At 36.2% G+C, this 26,089-nt stretch overlaps 2 protein-coding genes and 1 pseudogene across 5 annotated transcripts; all 3 read right to left on the reverse strand.

The window, feature by feature from the left end:
* Window positions 1–143: 143 nt before the first annotated feature.
* On the reverse strand, window positions 144–9,553 carry LOC135581170 (putative clathrin assembly protein At5g35200). Of its 2 annotated transcripts, none has more exons than XM_065111487.1 (16): window positions 9,395–9,553; window positions 8,808–8,927; window positions 8,634–8,703; window positions 7,588–7,685; window positions 6,583–6,724; window positions 6,393–6,493; window positions 4,557–4,640; window positions 4,410–4,460; window positions 4,257–4,322; window positions 4,117–4,182; window positions 3,070–3,150; window positions 2,881–2,958; window positions 1,261–1,419; window positions 1,107–1,182; window positions 890–1,011; window positions 144–725 (listed from the first exon to the last, which is right to left on the reverse strand). In XM_065111487.1, exons 2-16 carry the CDS (start codon window positions 8,901–8,903, stop codon window positions 372–374), a joined length of 1,644 nt encoding a protein of 547 aa, XP_064967559.1. In that variant the 5' UTR covers window positions 8,904–8,927; window positions 9,395–9,553; the 3' UTR covers window positions 144–371. The 2 variants fall into 2 exon arrangements, with proteins under 2 accessions (XP_064967559.1, XP_064967561.1); XM_065111489.1 differs by having other exon boundaries at window positions 8,808–8,917; window positions 9,395–9,530.
* Window positions 9,554–15,851: 6,298 nt separating this feature from the next.
* On the reverse strand, window positions 15,852–23,269 carry LOC135581181 (uncharacterized). Of its 3 annotated transcripts, none has more exons than XM_065111492.1 (6): window positions 23,133–23,269; window positions 22,964–23,048; window positions 21,602–21,673; window positions 18,558–18,701; window positions 16,744–17,988; window positions 15,852–16,653 (listed from the first exon to the last, which is right to left on the reverse strand). In XM_065111492.1, exons 5-6 carry the CDS (start codon window positions 17,717–17,719, stop codon window positions 16,160–16,162), a joined length of 1,470 nt encoding a protein of 489 aa, XP_064967564.1. In that variant the 5' UTR covers window positions 17,720–17,988; window positions 18,558–18,701; window positions 21,602–21,673; window positions 22,964–23,048; window positions 23,133–23,269; the 3' UTR covers window positions 15,852–16,159. The 3 variants fall into 3 exon arrangements, with proteins under 3 accessions (XP_064967564.1, XP_064967563.1, XP_064967562.1); XM_065111491.1 differs by having other exon boundaries at window positions 23,126–23,264; XM_065111490.1 differs by lacking the exon at window positions 23,133–23,269 and having other exon boundaries at window positions 18,558–18,643; window positions 22,964–23,101.
* Window positions 22,982–24,170, reverse strand: LOC135614295 (F-box protein At5g46170-like; annotated as a pseudogene).
* Between the last annotated feature and the right edge of the window lie 1,919 nt (window positions 24,171–26,089).

Consider the following 26,089-nt stretch of genomic DNA (forward strand, 5'->3'; position numbering starts at 1 on the left):
AAAGAATCTTTCACAAGAATTATCAGCAATCAACAAAGCAATAAAAACTTAATTAACTCATTAATAAACACAGTATCATTCTAACAGTCGAAGCACTAATATTGTAGTTTACAACTTTAGTTGCAGGAACAAAGGTCATAAAATTCACAAAAGAATATTTCTTATTATCCATTATTACAATCTACTGTAACAAATCGAATCTTGTTCTTCTTGCCTCACACTGCAAGCAAATGCATATATATAAGCACATCTTATAATCACCACTAGAAATAAATCAGACTATCGACCAATATACTCTTTAAAAATTGCAGTAGACCACTATTAACAATAATCCTATCGAATAACAAAATACAAAGATGCTCCTCTCTCATCTAGATGAGGCGAGTATATGCGTTGGATGGTTGAAGAGGCACTCCTGAAGCATACGAGACATCTGCATATGGATTACCAAAAGGGTTCAAAGTGGTCTGCTGAGGCTGCTGACCAGACATCATCATCTGCTGCTGGAGTAGGAAAGCTTGTTGTTGCTGGGCCATTGCTGCCATCTGCACAAAATGAGGTGCAGCTACTGCATTTGAGGCATAGAAAGGGTCATGAACCACTGGTTGCATCATTGGACCTGCCATCCGACCCATCTCCCACGGGTTGTAGCTCACATTCTGATTTGCTCTCCTCTCTGCATCGTCGTATAAGCTGTCTAATGTGAGCTTGTCAAATCCTCCACCCTGCACGATAGTCGATTGCATTTATAATAGTCAAGAAGGCAATCATCATAATTTTGCATGGGTGGCATCCCAACTGAGCTATCTATCTGTGCTAATTGTGAGTCCTTCAGGGAACTGAGAACCTAGGTCAGAATGCAGATCTTTGCAGTATAAGAAACTCTTACCAATTTACTTGAAGTCACAGCACTTTCATTTGAACTGGGAGCTGTTACAAGTGCCAATTCCCAGCCTGTAGTTCCATTCTCTGGATTCAGACTACTGGAGGTAGCAGAGCTAGGAACATTATCTGAAATGATTTGCATTTAAAAGGAGAAAAGAAATCAAGGGACCAGTCCATGTGCTTAAATAAGGAACATTAGCAATGCTGATTAGGGAGTTTACCAACTGGTACAATGGCAAGCGCCATGGCATTCTTGTTATCTAGTTCTGATGCAACTGGAGTTGCACCATTTAGTCCCTGATACAAATAAGTTGAGATAAGATTCAGAGATATTGTAAGCTAAAGGAAAATTGAGATTCTGGATCTGTTTCATACCAGCAAATCTGTCTGTTCTGATACTACAGATACGAGGGCTTCCACTTTAACTGGTTCTGGTTGTGGAGGGGGTGGTGGAGGTGCTTCTTCCTCTTCAGGGGTCTTCTTGTACTCTATTGCCAATACTACTTTTGAAGCAGCATCTTTGTCGTCTCTTGACTAAGAGATCATTTACATTTTCAAGAAACTAACAGTTAACAGTAATCAAGTAGGATAAAATTTTTTTTCAGATGAAACCACATGATATTCAGACAAATACATAATAGAGCTTAGTTCAGGATTTAACAATTATTCCAAACATTTCTCACTAAGTACTGTTGCACGGACATCAAGTACTGTCAAGTTCCTTTTAGAAGACGGATTAGAATAAGTGATGTACATCATCACCATGAAATAAGTTCCCATGAAATAAGTTCTATACAAAATCATGTAATCACTGTCAAAGGATCTCATAAATACTTTAGCAGCCAAATTCCATGACTACTACCAACTAAAAGTTAAATGATGATTTTACTTGTGAATTCTTAAACTAAACAATTCACATGCCACAAGTCATATCAGGAATTCAAGTTTCATCTAATTTTAAAATTAGTTATATGTTAAAGCCATAACACAACAACAAATAGTAACATTTTATTTTGTTCCGAGTCAGATACATGGATATTTTCCCATCACCGAACTCTACACAGGACAATATTCCTAATTTAATGAAGAGCAATCAAATTCATTTTATGATTTCTGGTAACATTTTCTTCCTCAATCTGTTCTCACACCTCATCTAACAATGATAGTTATAGATGTTTTTGAATATTTGTATACCATCTTAAATATTTTTTTCTCACATTATCATTTATCATAGTTATACTTAATTGTTTGCCCATGAAATTTTTATTCTATCTTTTTTTAGTAAATTTGTATATCCACCTCAATATTCTTATCTCAACTATGTTAACTTTTTCTACACAACTCAATTGACTAATACTTCAATCCACTGCATGATCAACATACAATTATCGGAAAATTTTCTTTAAATCTAAGGAATACAATAATCATATAAAACTCCCAATGCATTGCTCCACTTTACCATTTTGCTCTTATTCTACGAGCAATATCTTCATATCTCCTTGTTGAATAATAGATCTAATATACCTTAAGCATTTACTCGTAGAAACTTTTTATGCCTCCATCTTAATCAATAGTCACCTTCAGTTCTTCTCTTACCTTGTTAAATTACATTTTACGAATTCGACCTTTAGCCTGCTTAGCCTTTAGTTTCTAAAATTTGTCTCGGTAACTCAAGTTTAGGGTTATTCCTAATTAAACTTTCATCAACCAAAACAATATAATAACATGCACAATGAAGGTCTATTTTTTATATGCCTGGTAAGATCATTGATCCATTATCACTATATTGCCTTGCAAGTGATGCTCCAATTTTCATCATAAGTAGGTTAAATTGTTATTGCTTGCTTACAACACTAGATATAAAAATATATTATTAAATGTTGTATTGATAGAAAAGATTACAGAAATCACTCTTCTTATTGATATGCAGGCTTGCAGAACATATTGATCATAATCAGACAAAAAAAAAATCAAACAATTAAGTAGGTTTCCAACCTGATCCTTGCGAACTGTGGAAGCTCGTGGAGCGTCTCTCACATAGTCTTCCATGGCTGTTAAAAATGATGCAGGAGGCTGCAATTTTTTAATAAGGTAACTTCCGTCAGATTGGGCAATTATTTGTACAAAGTACTCCTTGTCATATTAACCAACAGGAGAACGACGAGAGAGCTAAAGTATTAGGACCTGTTCAATTTTTATAAACTTCTCTCCACGTCTGATGTCCATGCTTTTACATACTTCATAAAATTCTGACAATCTTTCTGCCTGCAGAAAGGTCAGAAAAAATTTGTGTTAGTATGGCTGCAAACAAATTGAAACACTTGCTCTAACTTCAGGTCTAGTCATTGGCATATTACTTCAAGATTTATTGCAAAAATAAGCCACGATTGAACAAGGTTGAGTGGATAGGCTAATGGCAAGCTCAGCTCAGGCTCTGTTCCAATGTAGTTTTCAGAAGTTATTTCAGATTGATTATTTGGTTTTTTTAATCAAATCACTACAGAATGAAGCCTGAATTTATGTTTCAAGGCTTGGTTGAGCTTGGACTGAGTCCAATCACCGCTCAATTAAGTTCACCCAAGCCAAGCCAACTCAGTCTCTCGGATCATCTGAATTCAAATAACTTGGTTGTTGTACTGATGGCTAGTATTGGACCATAAAGAATCCAGGATTGGAAAAAGAGGGTAAAGAAATGTCTGCCTGATACTATTTGAAGTGTCTCTTCAGGTAGTCACATTGAAGTTTAAATTCAGTTGGACATCTCTTGGATATTGATGCAAGTCTGTTGACTTCAAGCAAGAAGATCAACTTGCCAAACAAAATGGTAATCCATCTCTCAGTGAAAACTAGTCCTTTAAATTTATCCTACTCCTAACATTATTGGATAGTTACTTTTTGATTCCCATCAGTACTACCATTATCCTGATAATCATCATTCCTCATAATCCAGATATACTTAATAGTTGACACATCTAAACCATACTTATACAAAGAACATTCTTCTAGACTAACTTGTTTCTATTTTGTCCATCAAGCAACATTTTGCTCTAAATTTTAAATCTGAATTGAATTTCCAAAGCAAAAAATCCTCCTATTTCAGTTACTTTAGCATTGATGTTATATAGCAACAAACATCTTCTATCGTTACATGATATAATATACAATAAAATGTGGTTTTCTCAAACATGAAAATTCAATACATTTCTCAGTCAGGTTAATTATTTTAGGTACCTGTTGACCTGCTCTTCTGTATATATCAAGTGCCCTTACTGCATCATGTCGTTGCATCTCAAAGAACTGCCAAAAGACAAGTTAGAAACAAATTCAAACTAATGGGTTCCTTCAACTAATAACTTATGAAATTCCAATACCTTGTCAACCATATTAATTATACCATCACTAATGGAATTATAAATCTTAATACTCTCCCCAGCAACCTAGCAGTGGCAAGTCAGAAAAAACAAGCGTCATGAGAATCATCAGTAAATAATTCATTATACAGAATAAACACAAACTTCACTCACCATAGAAAGTGCAAGATGAATTATAACATTATGGCATGCGGCTCCTTGTGGCTGCAAAATGTTGACAATAGAATCAATCACTCTTTAACACGACAAACTAAATTCTTTAATGACTCATATAATAACTAGTGCATCTTGCTTGCTTACCTGGCAGCCAAGTAGACGATGTTGCAGTTGTTGTAGTGATGGCAATTGTTCAAGCAACTCAGCAGTCTCAAGATCCTTAGTTCTCTGTAGAAATCACACATATTAATGTATCAGTTAATAAATTACAAAGTGAATTGGAATGTATATGACAAAACTCATAGATGTTAACTATCTTTCTGAGTTTGTAACTGAAACCATACTAACAAAAAGGAAAGAAAAGGAAACAAGTTTGGCCCAGTGAACCAGACTCCTCCCAATGTGGGGCCAATATGTATCATCTAAATGAGGTCTAAGGAATGTCACAGAAAATAAATTTATGTTTCAATCACCTGCCCTTATTAGGAAGTATATAGTTTTAGGGTTTCTTAGTTGCATAAAGTTGATCCAAACAGTTTTCCTATAATTCTGATATAACTGTAGCAAGTAAAACTAACTATAATATTTGGGCACATCAATACTTAATGGTGCAAAAGTAACCATTCATTATGATGATCCATGATGATATCTCCTGAGGATAATTTGGGCACATCAATACTTAGTGCTGCAAAAGTAAATCATTCATTATGATGATCCATGATGATATCTCCTGAGGATAACTCAAGTTACTCAACAACAGTAATATCTTACAGCAGTCCAAAAAAATAAGGCTTATACTTCCAACTTGATGTTGGGTACAGTCCATGTAAGCAACTTTACCCCTATAAGTTCAAATATATCTGTGACTCAAATTCTTGACACCCAAGTGTCAAAAGAGAAATGTTAGCCCTCATTTTAGCTACTTATCTACCATGCAATGTTAATTTCTACCTCATGGCGGGAGCAATGAATTAACTACTTCAGAATAAAGTTAAACTCTCGACTAAAAATTCTCTGTATGAAATTTTTTTTAACTTGCGCATAGTGTTATAAGCTTTCTGTGTATGATGAAAAATATTGGGTCTACAAAAAATCCTACCGGTAATTTGACTATGTCCAGACTTTTAGAATTATACAAAAAGATTTTTCAAAGTTGTTTTTGTGACTCAAACTCTAACCATCTATACAGTGAAGGAGTGACATAATTGTCATGCCAAAGCTCAATCTCTAGTGTATAAGATAAATCATAATAATATATAAACAATGGTAATGGGTAAAATTGACAGGGTTTAGATGTTAAAATCTCAGGGTATTTTACTTGGAGCCGAACCCACCTAGAGGGCAAAGATTTTGAGATGAGAAAACCGCAATTTGCTAAGTACTAAAAGGTTGGCTCTAAGCATCCCACCAATATAATATCAGATGTATCCTTACAACAAAGTGAACAAATCTAACTAAATGACACTCCCATTCCACAAGGTTTAGCATGCACAAAATGGTCTCAAAAGGAATTCGATTTACAAATAACTAGATACTATTTAAGTTGTCAAATTATTCCATAAACAAGTTAATAAGTATCTCAAAATAGTATCTCCAGCATGCACAAAACTCATATCCAAAAATCATTTATGTCTATGAAGTTTCAGGATTCTCTTTATGCAGCGTCTTGATTGATCTACTGAAATCCCAGCTGACAGACTCATTGTTATGAATAAGCCAATAAATTGAATATGTTTCTTGAGATAATGGTTCTTAGAAAAGGGAAGGATGTACTTGTCCTTCACCCTTCATGCCTTTGATATATCTAGAGGCTTCACGGGAAACTCTTTAAGTTTTTGGTGTTCTATGATACCCAACTCTTTGCCATGCTCAGTCAAAAATAATTCTGTCTCGAATCAACAAAATCACCAGAGGAAGCTTCTAAAGCACTTACGTACACAAAACTAGAAACAAAAGAAAAAAAAAATAACATTTGCATACCGGAGGATCTGTCTCTACGTCATATTTGAGAACATGGAAACACTCGAGCCTCTCCTCTAAATATAACGCATAGGTACGCACCCATGCAGAATAATCCCAGGCTGAAAACCATTCAAATAAGAACATACATGTAAAACAATAAAACAGTTGTTTGTTTATCTCACTACAGTCTGCTGAGCAGGATGAATACCATATGCACTGGAATCATCTTTAAAATGGGCCAAGTTCAGCATATGATTTCTACTTCTCCCATAATTAATGAGTTCTTCACGGAATGTGGGATCCACTTCCCTCAGAGCACGATGTATAACAATTAAGGTTTTCAATGCAACCTGAATTGCAACCAATATTAAATCAGTGACACTGCAAACATAAGTAAGTTGCACATATGCTGCAAGTAATTTTTAATAAGGCACATTGAGTTGGAAATTGAAAAGAAACATAAAAATATTAACTTGTAAATTTATTTCATATTTTTTTTGGATATTTCAAATCCTTCCACATTTCATTATTGAGATTTACATAAAAAGGAAAGTCCAGGAAAGAAAAGCTTCCAACAAGATACAAGTTTAAAAGTAATAAGCAAACGAAAAGGCAAATCATAATTTCAGCTCTCAAATCTTGTTCTGCTGCACATAGTTAATTACTTCATATCTCGCCAGTTAAGAGTTCTTCTTCCACAAGTTTCTAACTACTTTTCTACTAAAAAAGTCTTTCTCTGTATTGAACCTTGCCATGCAATATATGATCTAGTGAATGCTCATGTAATGGTGAAATGGTGCAATAAGTGAAATTATTTGCTGCATCAATTGATCAAAATCAGGAAAAAGGGCGTACCCAGTACACGAGACTCCCACCAATACGGGGTTTGGGGAGGGCCAATGCACACAACCTTGCCTTTAAATATTTAAAAAGATTATTTTTGTGACTCGAACCCTAGTCACCCATGTCACAGAGAAACAACCTTACTGTTGTACCAAAGCCCACCCTCGATCAAAATTAAAAACATCCTTTAAATTGTCCCTCGAGATCAAGTCATCAAGGAGTTAGAAATCAACTACTTATTATAGCAAGGGAAGCTTAGTTCCAGAGATATATTAGAACAGCACAATCAAAATTCTTTTCTTTTCAGTTTTTATTCTATGCACAAAAAAATAGAACCACTGCAGAGAAAATATCATTGTGGAGTATATACCGCCCAATTGTGCGTCTTTGCAAGACGCCTAGCAAGAGCATGAATGCAGTAAGCTACATCTGCCCGAGGTCTGGCAGCTGAAATAGCATAAAAGATGGCTGCAAAAATATTAAATAACAAATTAACCAAGCATCAAGTAAAAAATATATGAACAAAAAACAATAAACACTAAACTTAGAAAAAGGAACTCCAAATATCAACTGTGGTTCTTATTTGGAACTGACTTAAATGGACCAAAGAGGAGGTGTGCCCAACAAGGAAATTCTTCTGGAGGAAACCATATAATTACTGCATTTATGCGCAAACTCAATATTCACCAGAACTCCAGAATAAGTGTAATGGGGTTACCACAGTGGAAAGGTGGGTAACCTCCAGAGATTCTTTCTTTCAGCTCTCAAGATTTAGCTTCCATCTTTGTTTGAGGTTAAAAAAGTTCTCATTGTTAGCAAAAAGGATAGCAGATGTAGTAAATGGTGCCCTTTGAACTTTTAGTCCATTGGCCTCTTTCTTAATCTGTGTAACAAGATAGGTTTCGAATGCCTAATAAAATCAGATCGAAATTTGTACATTAGAATGACAGGAAGTCATCTTATTGATGGCAGACAAGAATATGATTTTAATTTGTGTGCCCTATCTTATATATATTTTAAATGTAATTATCTGGATATATTCTTCATCAGAAGGATGAAGAGATTGAACCAACAGAGAGTGGTACGATAACAGTGAAGTGGGACATTTCATCGTGTAATTAGATTACATATATTCTTCATCAAAAAGTTCTCATTGTCAACCTGATGAAAGATTACATATCTTTGTCAACCTGATGAAAGATTACATAGTGTAATTAGATTTATATGACTTCAAAATATGGCATATCATGTTGAAGCATAACCATGTATGTCGATAAGAAATAATTAACAAGTGATGCCACTCCAAGAAAACATCACCAAGAAACACTATTAACCTAAAAAAGCAAACAAAATGGCCCATCATAGAAGCTCGAATTATCTTTGAATGCCAAATAAACCAAACGATGCTGTGCCTACCTCGTATGTACTTCTCCTTGGCGGGACGCTCTACATGATTTGTGGCCTTCACAATGGCAATATCCAGTTCCTGGTTTAACAGAAAAAGAAAATCAAGCTAACCAGATCAGGGAACAAAGAAAAATAAAATAGAAATAAGTTGTAGAGGTAAAAGCATTAACAATGATTTCCAACCTTGTAATCACTGTTCACTTTGGCCAAGCTGACAGTGGTCGTGTCTTTGAGGGCACCCAAATACTTCCTCAAGCTCTGCTGCGTTCCTCCAGACATTTTCTGCTCCCAACCTAAGAGACCCTAGTCAACACAATCGATAACAACACCATCTGAATCCAATTGGCCACCGCTAACAGCATCCATATCTAAAAGACCATTTAATTCTCACAAAAACACAAAGCATGAGTCACAATCAATTTAGCTACAGTAGCATCCATCGAAAAGCACCACAATCTTAGTCATCAAGCAAATCCATATTTCTTTTCTTTCTGAAAGAATGATTTACGATATGCCTCCCGGTGATTGCTTCTTAGCTCCAAAAGCTCGAAATCAAACTATCGACTACAACACCAGCAACAAAATCACGGCCGGGCATCAACGCACGAAAATCTCCCAAGACAATTTAAGTATCAAATCAAAACATCATCAGATCTTTTCATTTAACCAGTCAAAATTCAAAGGGGAAAAGAAAGCTAATAGTAAATCACAACCACCTAAAATATTTATCAAGCGACCACACAAATAGATCAAGAGCAACAAGTGCTTACCAAGATTGGAGAGGATGCGGAAGAATGGGAGAAGAGGGAGAGACGGGGACTGGGAATCAAGAAATGGATCAAAGCAGGCAGGCAGGCAAGAATGATTGCTGCGTGCTTTCAAGCGTCGACTTTTCTAAGCTGTGAGGGGGAGGCTGACCGCGGTGCGGTGTACCCTCGGCGTCCCTTTCAACAACCCAACAGAAGACACGAGGTGAGAGAATTGACGACGTCATTCCGATGCCGCTCATGACTAGTGTGGCGTAAGTGAAACGGAGTCGGTAACGGTGCGGTCGTCGGGTCGCCGGTTGGGGGGGCGTCGTTTTGCCGGAACAGGATAAGAGGGAAGGCACATCTGCTTCGATTCCCCTTGTTTAGTTCAAATGCTTGTTTCTTTTGCACAGTCGAAAAGAGAGGTAATAGTGAGAATAGACAGCTCCACTTTGTAAGCATGTAGTAATTGGACAGTGGAATTACTTCAATTTGTAGGAGGAAAAATAGTTCAGCATAAAATTAGTTCATCATGATTTGACCTCTTCTTTACAAATTAATTTTATGTGAATGATTTCTTGAACAATTCAAATTGTATATATAAAAATTGACTTAAGCTTACAGATGAAATGATAAAATTAAAGAATTTAAAATAATTTCATAATTCGAAATGCAACAATTTTTCCTCAAAATAAAATAATTAAAAAGACTATCAATAGTCAAATGTGGTTGATGTGTTCAATGTTGTATAAATAATTTAAGGGGAAGACTAAATGATTAAAAAATTAGTCATCTTGTTGTGTTTGGTGGATGGATAGAACTCAGAATGAATTTAACTTTTTTTCAAGTTAATTTTGTATGGAAAAAAAAATCATTGATCCAAATGTTATTTCTAGACATAATGATAAGAGAAGGAATATTTATCAACAGTCAAGACCTTTAAAAGTCAATGTAATCAAGGATAGGTAACTTAAGATGAAGGAAGGCTAAAGTATCATAAAACTAGTCATTAGGTGCCAATTTTTTTTGCTGGTGTTTGATTATATGTATAAATAAAAGAGAGCATATAAAATATATTCCTCAGTGCAGTAAAAATTGGTCTTGGCTGTGGTTAATTTGTTGAGTTTCTGTCATTTTCTCTCAGCCATAGTGGAATGAGCAAATGAAGACATCCTGTTCTGTCTCATCTATGCACAGTTAAACAATGAAGCTTGGTGTTCTACAATTTCTGTTTTTCCTTGTATTGAAGGATTGAATGCAGACAACATCTTGTTGTGTTTACAAGAAGTATGAGATAGTAATGTTATTATTATTATTTGTGCTTGAGAATTAGTGGAGAGAGAGAGAGAGAGAGAGAGAGAGAGAGGGAGGGAGGGGGGATTATAAAAAAATGAGAACAGAGGAAGCTGGTGACAGCTACAACCATGTTTTAAGTTTGAAGGGGTTGGGGATTTCTTTCAGAAGCTTCCATTGCTTTGACTAATACTAGTCAGAAACAACAAATGATAAGGTAGAGCAGGTCAGCTTTGGCTGCTCAAAGAAATTGGATGAGAGAGAATGGGAGGCTAGAAGTTGTTCTTGGATTAACTGAGATGTGCATCTGTTTTCCACAATTCAAACAAGGAAAAAAAAAAAGACTTGACTACTTATGCTGACGAAATATTCTTATGACTCGGACAACAGTCTTTGCATCAGAAAAGAAGAATCTACTTTGGAAACTCAAATATTATCATTCATGTTTCTGAAAAAGAATTTAGTGGTTTTTTTTATTGATCTGACTCTCTGTCCTTAGAACAAAGAGATTAATTTTATAATCAAGTCTTGGTAACAAAAGTTGCTACTAAAGAAATAAACTCATATTTCAACCAAAGATTAAATATGAGAATATCATTTTAGATGATATGACTGTATTCAAATGAAACTTATACTCGTAAAAGATATGAAATAGTGGTACGAGAAGAGACGAAAAAATTTAAAAAGATTTTTTTAGAAACTATAAATAAAAATTTTAAGTTTTTAATATAATAAAAAATATAAATTTTCATAGAACTCGATGATGATAAATATAACAACCCTAAATAGCTATGACTTTATGATTTTATTAGGTACCGATATCCGATAAATTGTCAACTTGAACGAGTGCACTGATATGATTGATCTGAAGATGAGAAGTTAGTGGTTGATCTGTTTGAGAATTGGGGATGATTATTTTCAATCCAAGAGTAGTTTAACACCTAAATTAAGACAAACCACCAAGTCTGGTGGGAGAGATGACTATTTCTTTAATCTTCCTTGTTGGCCTAAGAAATATTAGCAGTTCAGCAATCAAATCAAATAGTATCAGGTGTCAACATTTGATTATGGAGATTAGATAGCTGCTTGTTCATAAGTAATAAGGGAAGTAGAAAGGTTTCATATTGTGCAAAACCCATTGGTTTCTTCAATAGGAATTGCATTGTTAGACTCGCACTAAAGTCATGATGAGATATGGACAGCTTATTGGTTGAGTTCACTACTTCTTCTCATTCTCATGCTGAAGAAAAGGAAACAAAATATCATCTGAGATCAGTATTAATCTGTTTAGCTTTTTGGATGAACCAATGCCATTAATATAAAGTTGAGTTTTGCTTTTAGAACCCACAAGAAAGATGATTAAAGAAAGCACTATAATTAGCTTAAAAATGGGGTGTTTCTTTTTCTTCCTTTTTGGGGGGCTCCAAACCATTGCTTTTAGAAGTTCTCCCACGTAAAAAAGGCTTCTCCCATATTATATTGGAATTGATGTTCATGAAAACTTGTGTTATCATCCTCAATTGCACATGTTTTGTGGTTCTCAACTCTGATCAAAACCTCATGCCCATTAAAACTGCTTTAACCTTCTGTGTGAGACCAAGAAGTAAGCTCTAGGAAATGAGCATGGCAAGACTAATGCAATCTAAGAACTGCCAGGCAGTAGCAAGAAAATGGTAGCTTAGAATCCTAGATTACTGGATCCAAAAGGAAGTGATCGATTAGAAATCCAAGGAATGATTAATGGGACATCCAACCAGATCAAACAAAAAGTGGGTGGCATTTTTTGAGTCATGATGTAACACCCACTTGAAGTCTTTTGGGACCAACAAGAATAAAAGAACAAAGAAAGAAAGAGAAAAGGAAGCTAATCATGTTGTAGGGGAATCATCATCAATGAGCTTATCATCTATTTCTTGCCTTGCCATGGTTCACAAAGAAAATAAAAAGGCTTAGCGATGATAATGACAAACTAAGGCTAATTATAAATTATCTCATGTAATTAGTTATCTTTAGCATTCTAATCTATATATTTTTAAAGTTTATATTGAGATATTTATACTTATAAAAGTGAAACAGTTAATCTTATTTCTTCAATCGTAAGTAAATATTTTCGTCACGGTACGAGAAGAAACGAGATTAAATAAGTATATAATCTTAATATAACTTTTGAAGATGTATGGATCAAAATATTAAATGTAACTAATTACAGGTGATAATCTATGATTAGTCTTAATAAATTATTCTCATGTTGCATTAATTGGATTTGACTCAATTATTTGTCCTAATCTAAACTTCCAAATCGGTCCCAAGAAAAGTTAATCATGACAATTTTATATAATTAAGCTTTCTTACTGTTCACCAAATATAATTAAAATATACATCTTCATAAACTATTCACCTGTAATCTTTCTTATATGGATGGGTGAAAGGCATAAGCACCAAAACTATCTAAGTCGGATAAACCTATGGAATTGGGATCTCCATAAGCTTCCATGTCAATAACATAATGGCATAGTAAACATCAAATCTTGCAATAACATGCTGATTTAATGGTGTTTTATTTAGCACAAAGACCAGCCGACACAACATAACTATTGCCATTGATCTTGTCATCAAATCTAGATTATTAGTCTCTCAATTTGTTGTCTTATCAACGATATCATTAGCATAACTTTACGACGACGAAGGATTGGTACGTACTACCACTCATGGTGTGTGGTGTCGCTTTCAATTATATATGTGATTGAATATATAAGTCATCACGAGCTCTCAATTCTATTAAGTTAATGAGCAGTACTTTTTAGTAAGAATATTAATGGATCGATTATCTCGGCCAGATCATGATATTGATCTTAAAACTATACCCAATAATCTTTATTTTTATTAGTTCTTATTTTTTTTTATGTCTTTCAAAACATCGATCTAACTCCAAATGATCTACAATCGAACTCTATGTTACTTTCACATCTGAAAATTACTAAAAAACTATGAGGTTTAATTTTTTGATCATAGACATCCCATCGACTTACAATATTATTATTGATCGTCCTATTCTCAATAGATTCTATGTAGTTGTTTGGATTTACTACATGATACTTAAGTTTTCCTATTCAAGAGTCAACAAACTTGAAGCGATCGCTGAATTAAACATTAGAGATAGTTTTCCCATATGTGTTTTGCTTGATGTTAACTACTTCTTCTCCTATTTATTCTTCATTTTACTCAGACCAACATTAATTTTGGAGCTACTAAATCACCGAGAGCCTTATCAAATGTCAAAAAGTCAATTTCAACGATCAATCAAATCATACTTATGAGAGATATTAAGCAAGGCACGTAATATCGTATCGTATCGATGTTTCGAGATTGGCTCGTTATAATACGGTATCGTACACCGAACGGTGGCATACCAAGCGGTACACCTAATTTAGGTGTAAAATCCTCTGAAAATAAAAAAAAAAGGTTAGAATAGAATTTTTAAGTTAGAAATAAATATAATAATAATATAAATTTAGTAAAATCAATGTAAATTAGGTAAGAATAGTATCACATATCTTTTTCGGGCTTTAAAAAATATCTTGTACAAGGTTCGTATTTTAATCCATTATGGATTGTCCTTATATAAATATGCATGATGATTAGAAAGTTTTTCTTCTTAATATTTTTCAAATTAGCTTCCATTCAATTCACAAATCGTTGTTTTGTAGAATTTAAGAGAGCATTATGAGAAAAAAAAGAGTTTGAGATAGTTTAAAAGAATATGTAAATGTAATTAAGTGAAATATGGGAGAAGAATGATTTAAATACTATGAGAAATAGCTCCAACCGTCGATCTGACCATTGGAGCACTATATCACTATTACCGAGCGATTTTAATTTTTTCTTATTCTTACTATAACACTGTAACACTAATATAGTGTATTACTATAGCACTGTAGCATGTTCCGTCCGGTAACAAGCAATCCACCGATATATCATCGAACTGGTACGTATCGCTCGTACCAAACGGTATTATTTCAAAATTGCATATCTTGCTAAGCAGTCGAGGTGAAAGTAGTAGCATATAAAATGCCAAAAAAAAAGAAGGCATTATACTCTCATAATTTATCTTCCATTCATAGATCCTCTGCTTCTCTATACTCAATATTTATTTTGCATGGATTGATGAGCTGATCCTTAACCTTGAATTGTTTCTATTCAAGTGTCAAAAACATCTTAATTTATGGTTCTCAAACTGTGACTACAATAGTTAAAGTTTGGTGGGTGCTTCTGTTAGAATGTCAATAGTCACTCCAACAGAGTTATCACCAAAGACTAATGGCAATTTAGCATATTGTAAGTCCATATACTTTATGCAAGCCATGCTATGGTGACTCCTCCAAAGCCAACTTTTGAGCTGTAGGTAAGGAATTAGGTAGAGCCTTAGCCAGTTCCAATGGCCCCACTGCTAAAGCTAATGGATAATCACAAAACATCATTCACTTTAATCATTTTGATAAATCATAATTTTGTTTTATTGTTTGTTATGAATTTAATTGATTTCTGTGCCGTCAAACAAGAAATAAGATTATTTTTTATGATTTAAAAATCAAGTTCGAGTCATTAGTTTTTCTAGACCCTATATTGGTATGAGTCTTATGCACTGAGCATATATTCATAAATATATATATATATATATATATATATATATATATATATATATATATATATATTATTGATGAATGCTTTGGGTATATTATCTCATTAAGACATGAATATCGACGTTTACAATTGAAAAAAACCTCAAACTTTGACATTTAAAGATGAATAATTTCACTAGTTCTAAAGAATTATAGAAAAAAAATATAGAATTTATCAAACTTTACTTGAATGCAAGGAGTCTCAATTAATATCGTCATATCTTGCGATGACAACATAGTCCACTCTACCGACATAGAGCTGATGGGACCTCATATTCCTAGTATCAATTATAATTCACCTTCCTTTCATGATCATGATAGCTCTAACTAATCATTCTCTTGGTTTATCTTTAACTTTTCTCTATCCTCATTGATCGTCGTATTCTAATGGGTTTTTTAATTGTTTCTAATAGCCCAACTTGTACAAAGTATATTGATGAACTCATCAACAAAAATTACAAAGCATATTGATCAACAACAAACAAACAAAGAAAAAAAGAAGGCCATCAACAAGATGGAGTTGTAACACTCCGCTCGTATTGCAACAGCAACTGTGTTATTTTTATGAACAGGAGACTAAATTAGCACGCACAGATGAATGATGTCAGTCCTATCTTCGCAAGAAAGCACTCTCGTTTTCTTGCCTCCTGAATCATTAGTGCAACAACAGACGCGATATGCGACTCTCCCTGTTGCTATCTTTTCTCTCTCCATCACACACCTGCAATGGCCGGCGTCACCAGCACCAAGCAATCCAATGACGTCTGCTTCCACCGCTGGCGTCGTAGTATTTTTCTAACCACAGCATGATCTGTCAAATGTGCAGGGAGATCTCGAAGAGATCAGAATCGGCATCCACATCGATGACGGCGCTGCCGTCGTTGTTGTAGTTCACGTTGCTCTTCTTGCTGCTGCTGCTGCTCTGGCTCTTCTTGACCGCATCAACCCACTCGGAGTCGATCCTCCCCATCGAGAACAGCTCGCGGCTGTCCTCGTAGCCGATGGTGTTGGCGCCACCGTCGATCGAGGAGGAGCGGATGAAGCAGGGATTCGGCGTTCGACGTGCGTTTGCCGGCTCGTACTTGAACTTGCTCTGGCCCAGATTGACCAGCAACATGGCGTCGGCGTTTGCTGATATCAGCGGGAACAGCGGGGCCTTGTACGTGTCGGAGTTGCAGTGGATGACGTGTTTCAGCTCCGAGTCCACCGTGAAGAAGACCTTCTTCTTGCTGGGGTCGAAGCCGCAGCCGATCACCCTGTTCACCTCTGCCCACTCGGCCTTCTCCGACTCGAACACCAGCTTCATTCCTGAAACGTGAATGCGCGTTGCATGAACTGATCCCCCAATTAATTGTCCTCATCAATAGGATGCGGAGAAACGCAGATGGGTTCTCTTACCGTCGAGATGGAGAGAGCCGTCGGAGTGGAAGCCGATGGATCCCCGATACGTTCCGGGCGATGGTCGACTGGGAAGCGAACCGCCATGGGTGAGGCCCAAGGAGAGAAGACTGCTGTGTCTCTGTTTGCCTCCCTCCTCTTTGGTGGATTTGGATCCGTGGTTTGGACTGTTGATGTCGATTACAGTGGGAGTGACGGTGTCATGGGCCGTGGCGTCGGACGGGGATTCCAAGAATTTGCCGCCGATCAGCTTCGCGCGTTCGCTCTCGCCGCCGGCGTCGGCTTTGGCCCTCCTGCTGGCGCGAGAAGACGATTGCTGCTGTTGGTGTGGTTTCAGGTACAAGATGGTGATCTCGAAGTAGGCATCTTGCGGAAAGGAGGAGACGCGCAGAGACGGGCCGGGCAAGGGGAGAAGCATCCTCGCGATGGAGATAGATTCGCCGTGGAGGAGTGGACTGCTACCAGTGCTGCCGCTCCTCCGCGCCCTCGGATTGAGCCGAACCGTTTGCAGGAAGTCCGCCGATCCGACGGGCACCTCCCAGCTCGTCTCCACGGAGTCGCTCTCCCCGTCGCAGACGACGCACAGGCCCCAGACCGGGGCGCAGCGGGGGTGCAAGTGGTCCGGCGATCGCCCGGCCGCGAACACGAACCGCGACCACCCGTTCTCCACCGCCTCCACCACGAGCCCGGGATGGTCATTCCAACAGAAAGGTGTCGGCACCTGGTCCTGGTCCTGGCCTTGGCTCGGGCGGTGGTGGAGGTGGTGGTGGAAGAGACGACCCACCTTTCCGCTGGTGTTCGATCCGTGGGCGAGCTGAAGCCTGGCGATCCCGGATTGCAGGCTCTGAGGAGGACTCGCCTCCGCGGTCCGGGGAACCAGTCGCCGACGCAGACGACACCAGAACAGGAGGGGAAGGAGGAGGAAGACGACGGCGCCGGCGAGCGCCATGACCAGGATCTTGATCCATGACTTCATCGCCTGTATCCTCTCGATGAAAGAGTCGACGTCGGCGACTATAGCAGGCGCGGGGCGTTGTATGTAACCTTTGGGTCGAATATGGCTGGCGGCCGGGGAGGGATGACCGGCTCAACAATGGGGAACGAACGGGTGGACGTTCCTGTTGCCTTCTTTAATGCTTACCGAGCCCAATTGACTTGTAGCAAAATGTGATCACACGGCAATGGAAAACGAAGCGCACATATCCGACACGTTTCGATGAGATGACTTTTGCTAAGCACCCCTCTCTGCACACAAATAATAAAAAGTAAACATGATAAAATTGATTTGACCAAAAGTCAACATCTTAATTTCCGATAAATCAATGCACACTCATTTTACAGAGTCACTTATGATACAAGACAAAAACAGACCATTGCCCATAGAACATCTGCCATTAAATTGCGAATTGCCACCCTCATTCTTCATTTAGTACTGACTTATTGATCATATATGAAAACTTAGAGCAAAACAAAAAGAAAAAAACATGATATGCATGTTGTTCATGGTATCTGAAACAAGTAATAAAGCAAAGTGTCATCAGCATCACAACAATCTTAATTGCTGATCAGCATGTGGCAACACAAAAAATAGAAAGAATTTCATATCATATGTGATACATAAAGTAAGAATAACATTTTCCATAAGAAACTTATAGCACCAATATTTGATCTAATAAGACTTGAAAGTTACACAGGTATAAGTTAGCACTTCTGACAAAAACAGACACTTGCCTATTGAACATCTGGCATTAAATTGTGAATTGCCACCCTAATTTTAGTGGAGACACTTAATCTTCATTTAGTAATTGCCTTACCGATCATATGTCTTCATGTAGCATTGAATTATAGACCAGATGTCAACACTTATGAACAAACATGAGATGCTTGTTGTTCATGCTATCTGAAACAAGTAACCAAGCAAAGTGTCTTCAGTATCAGCATCACAACAATCTTCACAGCTGTACAGCATATGGCGACACAAAAAAGAAAGAATTTCATATCATATATAACATATAAAGTAAGAATAACATTTTCAATAAGAAACTTATAGCACCAAGATTTGATATAATAAGACCTCATACAACATACCATAAGCTTCTTGAAGAAAACAATGTACATTAAAGAAATATTTACAAGTCTGCAATCAACAATCCATAAGTTGTATGATAAATACCACTCAAAAAAGTTTAAAGAATAATTAAAAGCAAGTACCACGGCTAGTGATACTTGAGGGCCATACATCTGAGTACCACCTTATAATGAGGTTATGTGGTCCTCCATATTATATCTCCATAAACATATCACATAATGGTTATATAATGCATCTAGTAGGAAAAAGAGAACACCTTCACCATATATGGAACATCTATTGTTCAATTAATTTTAGCCGAATCGTGGACCTTCCAGTTATCTGCTAAAACAGCATCATCAAGGGAGACAACAACATATGACCCACATACTACTGAAAACTTGGTAATCAAAACAATCTTCAACCTAAACTATCACAAACAAGAACGGAGTACAAACAAATAAGTTTCAAAAGTTCTTTCTGCAAAACTTATCCTAAGCTCACTCTTGGAAAATAATGAAACAGTGATCAAGAGAACAAAAGCAATCAAAGTGGGAAAAAGGAGACCAATGTAACTCAAATATTTTAAACTTGACAAATAATAATTCACTAGGTGACTACTTGCAGACAAATAGAATCACTTTAAGCAGATTCTTGGTCCTAGATTGATGATACTTTTGGGATTTTCAATATTTATTATAAAAATGTCACATCCGACCCTTGTTTCACAATGCAGAATATGGCAATTTTACCACCGACATTAATCCAAAGCAGTCTAAAAAAAATTAATTATATTCAAACAAAAATCTCAAATGTTTTCTTAAAATAAACAACTGTCTGAAAATAGCAAAACAAGTTCTATAAGCTTGCACTAATAATCATTAAATACTAGATCTCTTCGAGCAAGCAATAAATAAATATTTCTACTTAGGAACTAGAATTAACATTTGAAGAGTGCTCTCTAAAAACAAAAACATAAGATATTAACAAAACACATTGAGTAAAGATATTCTAAAACATCTTCCGAAAACATATAACAATATCTCAAAGAGAGCCAATCATCAAGCAAATGTCAATCAAATTATATCACATAATGATATCATAGTCATCACAAGACTCGGGTTTCATTCAGTTGTGTAGGTTGGACATCCGTGCACTCTCTCAATAGTGGATGGAGGGATCATATCTTTATTCTCCCAATAGCAAGTAACACATATCATATTCCCAATAATGAATGAAGTAATATCCCTCATCCTCCAAAATAGAGACACATTCCTCCGAATGGTAGATAGAAAAATCATCTAACCACCACGTCTAATGGCTCACCCAAAAACAATCATGTTACCAGTATCGGCCCACTTGGCCTTGATAGTAAACAGAGTCCTCGTATATCATATCATGCCTTATCATTTATTTTGATCACACGGCACAATTTTAAATTGAAAATTCATTACTTTCATTCAAATTCATCACAAGTATATCAAATATTTTTTAAAAAATTTGTTAGACATCAAAATCATAAGGTATCAATCCTACTATAACCCTCAATTAACTTGAACGCTACATAAATTGATCCAATAGATTTGAACCAAATTATAATTGCCCTAAACTTAACCAAATTGGATTGAATTGGTTCATTTTAGGCTAAACAGACTTGAATTGATTAAAACTAATCCGGAATCACTCGGAACTAACCTGAACCGACCAAACGAATCCGATTCAATCACTATGCAAGGAAACCAACTAAGCCACAAGGGACCATGAGTTGAGCAACATGAGGCCACCAATAATAGGGTTTGGGCAGCAACAAGCCACTAGATGAGCCTCAAAGGTTGCAAACTAAGGGAGTTTGGGCTGAGCTCAGGCCGAGTCGCAAGGACCATGCACCAAACGTCAGGATGTAAGGGTGACGCAAGTTGGGCCACATGAGCTTGGTTATGTTGATCCACATTGTGCCTAGTCGAGCTACAATCTTGAGCTGTCGTGCCATGCTAAGTCAAACCACAAGAGCTAGGTCGCGTTGGTTTTTGCTAAGCCCAGGGAATTGGATCACACTAGACTAAGGTGGACCATGCCACGCCAAGCTACAAACCTCGAGCAACGTAAAGACACACCATGTTGGGTCGAGCCACAAGCCGCAGGCTGCACTAAACTATAGGTCACACTAGGTCAGGTTGCACCATCCCACGTCAAACCAACGGGGATTATATGTTATATGGGGCCTAGCCAATGACTCACGCTGAAGGCTGGAGAACAGTACCGTATTGAGCTACCCATGGGTTGACCAACTTACTAGACTAAGTTAGACCAATCCGATCAATTAGTTTGACTCAGGTCAAACCTAATTCTCGCTAGATCAAACCCTCAAATCAAATTTCAGCTTCATCCTTTTTATTTTAATAGAATTTTTAAACTGATCGATTTAAAATTTTAAAACATGTAACATAACAAAATAAATAAATATAAAATCATATCATTAATAATTAAATTCATAATTATTTATTTAAACACAATATAAAACCCTAAACGTACAATATCAAACAATCTAAATTCAAACATGAATATTATGAAATTTATATAGAAATCAAGAATAATATAGTTCAAATATTCAAGATGGGAATAAGTAACAGGAATTTAATCACAAGAATCATGTATCATTAATTAATCTAAATAATGGAATTATAAATCAATAGCATAATTTTAATCTTCAAAATAAAGAAATCTAAGCAATATCATAAAGTAAAATATTCAAAAATAAAAATATTGACAAAGGATAGTCGGAAAACTTACCTCTCTCGAAGACATTCCTCCCTCATGAACCCCTCAACACATCATTAAGATGGGATAGGAGACAGTTTCCCACTAAGGAAAGAAATCAATCATTAAATTTTTTAGATTTATTAATTTATTTATATTGTTCCTAATTTAACCATGTAAATTGAAAATTAGATTCACTATGAATTAACTTCCTTGTTAGACCAACACAAGCAAGGAAACAACTATATCTAGGATAATATGATATTTTAAACTTTATAAAAAGATATTAAAATATACAGGAATTATAAAAACATTCAATAAAAGATTATTGTAACCCAAATTTCTACATACTCATTCATGATCTACAATACATGTATAACAATGACAACTTCTGTTTCTTTAGCTCCTACTTCTGCCAAACACACACAGTTATAGAGTGGAAGCCCAGCTTGTAATTATCAAGATTTTCCCACCCTTTCAAAAGAAAATCTAAAATTGTCATAGTAAGATTTAATTTATTTGATATAATTTTATTTCTTTTCTGTAATCCAAATTAAGAAAATAATTAAAATCTGTTTCCATTTTGGACGAACATATTAGGCAAAATATTAAATTAATTATCAAATTAATTAATGTAATATTATTTATTATTTATTTCCTTTCGGATAGCCCTCACTCACCTCTTATTTAAAGAGGATAAAGTCTATATGTTCCTCATCGGTTGACTATTAAGAGAAGGGAATGAGGGAGAGGATAGTCTTGTTGAAGTCTTGAAGAGAAAGGTAGGCTAGCTACTTTATTTAAATTTTAGTTATTATTGTTTTAAAAATTCAAATGCATGAATTTTTCTCATTTTAATTAGTTTAAAACTAAAATAAATTTTATTTCTAAATATTTAAAGATGATAATAACTACAATTTAAATGAACAAAAGGCCTATCTCTATCTTCAACAAGACAACCCTACCCTTCTGATGATAGGTGAGTGATGAAGAAAATGGGCAACATTGCCATTTACATAGAAGGATAGTTATCACAAAGGAAATAAATAAAATTTAATTTTATATTTAATTAATTTAATATATTACCTAATATGTTCACTCTAAAATAAAAATCAATTTTAAATATTTTCATAATCTGAATCACAAATAGAGACACAAACTATATCAAATATAACAAGCTGAGAGCAACAACAATAACAACAAAAACAACAAAGTCATACCTCCCAACTATTTAGGATCAACTATATGGACCTTTTGTCGTTGTTGAGATTTGTAAAAGGTCAAATGTCTAGTTAATTTTGAAAAAGGGTGAAAAAATCTCAGCGATTACACAACAGTTCGAACAAATTAATAGTTTCCAACAAGCATAACTAGTTGCAATATCTATAAATTTACCTCTTAAGTTTATCTCTTCTAACCCGATATGGAACTCATCTCCAGATAGAAAATCCTCTTCTTGACAAGCATCCTCCCTGCAGACCTGTATATATGGATCTTCAAATGCATTAGAAATCCATATAGCTTGTTGACAACCTCCATCATTGGCAACCTCCCTACCCCACACCTCGCTTGGCTTGACGGCCACCAGTATTGCCCTCTTCAGCACCAATCCTCCAGGAAGCTCCAAATGAGAGTGCTGGAACGACGGTTTGATGGCAACTCGTTGATGCTGATACTGGTCCGTCGTTAGCACCCCCTGACCATCCATGTTCGTGAGCTCTAAGTTCTCCAGCGTCTCGTGCTCTAAAGTGATCAACCAGAGGTAATGCTGTGCCGAGATGGCAATCAGGGAGCTGGTCATCCAAAACACCCTAGGCTTCAAGCTTCAATTGGTGTACAACACCGAGATGCTACCGCTATCATCACCTCCACAACCAACATGGAAGCTAGGATTAGGTTAGCGATCAAGGATTTGGGCGAGATGGAAGACGAGGGGATGATGGAAGACGCGCCAAGAAAGACGCAGCTGCGGAGGGTCGACCACAATTCGACATTCTATTTCGAAAGGACGCCGTCGCCGACGTCGAGCTCTCCAACAGGGAGCTCGGTCCGGAGGCAACGGATCTCATTAAGGTTCTTCACGACCTCCAACCGGGAGTGGTGGGACACCACTGACGACGAGAGGGAGGACAGCGAGCACCTCGGTCTGGTGGCAACGGCGGCGGAGGGGGGCGAGAATCTGGCCGATGGCCTGCAAAGGTTTGACAATGCCGCCGAACACAATGCGGGCACGGTGGGAGAAGACGCCGCGGGAATTGCCCCCGGAGGCGGAGGATGGTTCGTCAGAGATTACGCAATCGACGTGGCCGAGGAGGCATTCGATCAGGGGGACGAGCACGTGGAAGCGGCGGGAGACGATCTTGAAAACGATGAGCAGCACGGATTCTGGCAGCCGACCGAAGTGGTCAATTCCCTCCGCCTCCTCCTCCTCCTTCACCGCATCCATTCGCCACAGCCGCGATCCGAAGCCCGGAACCGCCGCCGGTGGACGACATCGGATGGGAACCCTTTCGATCGAGAGGATCGAGCGATTGCATAGGCAGGGAGACCGGTGGCAGATGGCCTGCCACCACCCACCTCCACCAACCGACGAAGAAACCATCGTTGGGACGGACCGCGATAGAAAGCAGAGGAAATCCTTCGACCCTACACTTAATTCTAAGTGGCAGCGAATTGGGAGTGACTGCACGAATTTTAAAGAACGACATTTCCTCGGCTGACCAAAGAGAGAAAGAAACCCTAAACCACATTACAATAATATCATAGGTTATATTGTATTATTATTACTTTTACATGTAGTAGAATAACTGTGGAGAAAGAGAACATACGAAATTGATAATATAAGGGACATTTTTATTCATTTAATAAATAAATATCATAGCAATTAAATATATATATATATATAATAGGGTGATTTTTATAAAATAATTCTTCTTTTTCATTTTTCATAAATAACGTATTTATTTTTTAATCCCAAAAATATCTTTCCTTGTTTTTTTTTTTAATAGTCTCCACCCTATCAACATTGCTCGTGTTTCCACACCACACAAAGAAGAGAAAGGGAGGGGGGCGACCTACGGCAAAGCTGACACATCCTCAAGCGATCTTAGCGTAAGCTCTACCAACAATAACCTCGAGAACAAGATTAACCTCAAGATTAAGATGCTACTTGAGGAGGCGTAGGTCTTACGATGGAACTTTTAAGATTATAGAAAATAAAGATGTTATCTTGGAAAAAGAACTAAAATAATTGGTGTTATTCGAAAAAATAAGTTTTTTTTAAAAAAATAATATATTAAATGGATTATTATTTATTTAGTATTTTTATTTTATTAGTGTCATAAAAAAATTTTATGCTTTAGTATGGAACAACGAGAATTGACTTAGATCATTTTTTATGATATAATTTTTTTCTCGCATTGTTGCACACAAATTATATGAATACCATCAATGAGGTTAAATATTAATTGAGGCGATTTTGTTGTGTTGTTAGTTAGTCTATTAAATGATGTATAGTATTTGGATTAACAAAGATGATTTGAGAAAGTTTATACTAATCCATAGCTTGCCTTATGATGTTTGATGGTTGCATTTTCCAATTCATGTGCACAATAACAATCATGATGATCAATGACGATAGTGCGAATTTTATAGTGATGATTCCTAGTGGTGAACAGCAATGGTGGCAGCAATAATTAATAGAGATGTAATCTTGCTTGTGTTTCATGTTCTTGATGTGCTTCAAATTGAGAATATAAAGAATTAATATTTTAGAACGGTCACAATAACTATACGTTTAATATTTTGCCAGAAGATTGCATCTCTAATAATTGAGATTTATGATTTTATTATTGTTGATTTAATTTTTATTATAAAATTAATAGTTTTAAATATTAGTTTTTAATATTCTCAATATGAATCACATTTTAGCTACAGAGTGATGTAGGTGTCACAACTTAGAACTTTTGAGAACCTATCATTCAACTCAGACCAAAAGCAGCAATTGCTGCAGAGATTTATTTTATGATTGCATCAATGAAATCATGTTGTGTTTTTCATCTGATGACGACGTTAAGGTAAATGAAATTTTTTGTTTCATTTTTAGAATCATATGAATCTTAATGTAAATTTTTTAAGTATAAAAATTGTAATGCTAATAACATGTAAGTATAGAGAATGATATGTGATTAGCTCTTTATTTTGTATGAAATAAGATTTAACCTTTTACTCTGAGCTCAATCAAATCAAAGTTTGATGCTCTGAATACATTGGTTTTGTACAATAAAGCCACTGGAATATCCACATTCTGCATATCCATGATGGTAAAAATTGGATTTCAAATCATACAGTGTTTGGTATACATTTATCCTGTCAAAAGAAATACCTTGAGAAAAAAATGATTATGGATATAATGTGAGGATTAGGCCAACTGATGAAAGAAGATTGAAATGTTTGGTCACTTATCCTATTCAATGGTGTCTTCTTAGGATTAGAAGGTTTAGGGACTGCAAGGATATAAAG

The sequence above is a fragment of the Musa acuminata genome, chromosome BXJ2-6 (genome assembly GCF_036884655.1).
Source record: "Musa acuminata AAA Group cultivar baxijiao chromosome BXJ2-6, Cavendish_Baxijiao_AAA, whole genome shotgun sequence".
Taxonomy (NCBI): Eukaryota; Viridiplantae; Streptophyta; class Magnoliopsida; order Zingiberales; family Musaceae; genus Musa; species Musa acuminata.

Bases quoted from the DNA above. Each gene is read 5' to 3' on its own strand.
- LOC135581181 (XM_065111492.1), bottom strand. From the start codon at position 17,719: ATGAAGTCATGGATCAAGATCCTGGTCATGGCGCTCGCCGGCGCCGTC. The intron at 16,654-16,743 runs GTAAGAGAACCC...TTCACGTTTCAG, and splicing joins CGGCTCTCTCCATCTCGACG to GAATGAAGCTGGTGTTCGAG.
- LOC135581170 (XM_065111487.1), bottom strand. From the start codon at position 8,903: ATGTCTGGAGGAACGCAGCAGAGCTTGAGGAAGTATTTGGGTGCCCTC. The intron at 8,704-8,807 runs GTTGGAAATCAT...CTGTTAAACCAG, and splicing joins AAGTGAACAGTGATTACAAG to GAACTGGATATTGCCATTGT. The intron at 726-889 runs GTAAGAGTTTCT...ACTATCGTGCAG, and splicing joins CTGTGACTTCAAGTAAATTG to GGTGGAGGATTTGACAAGCT.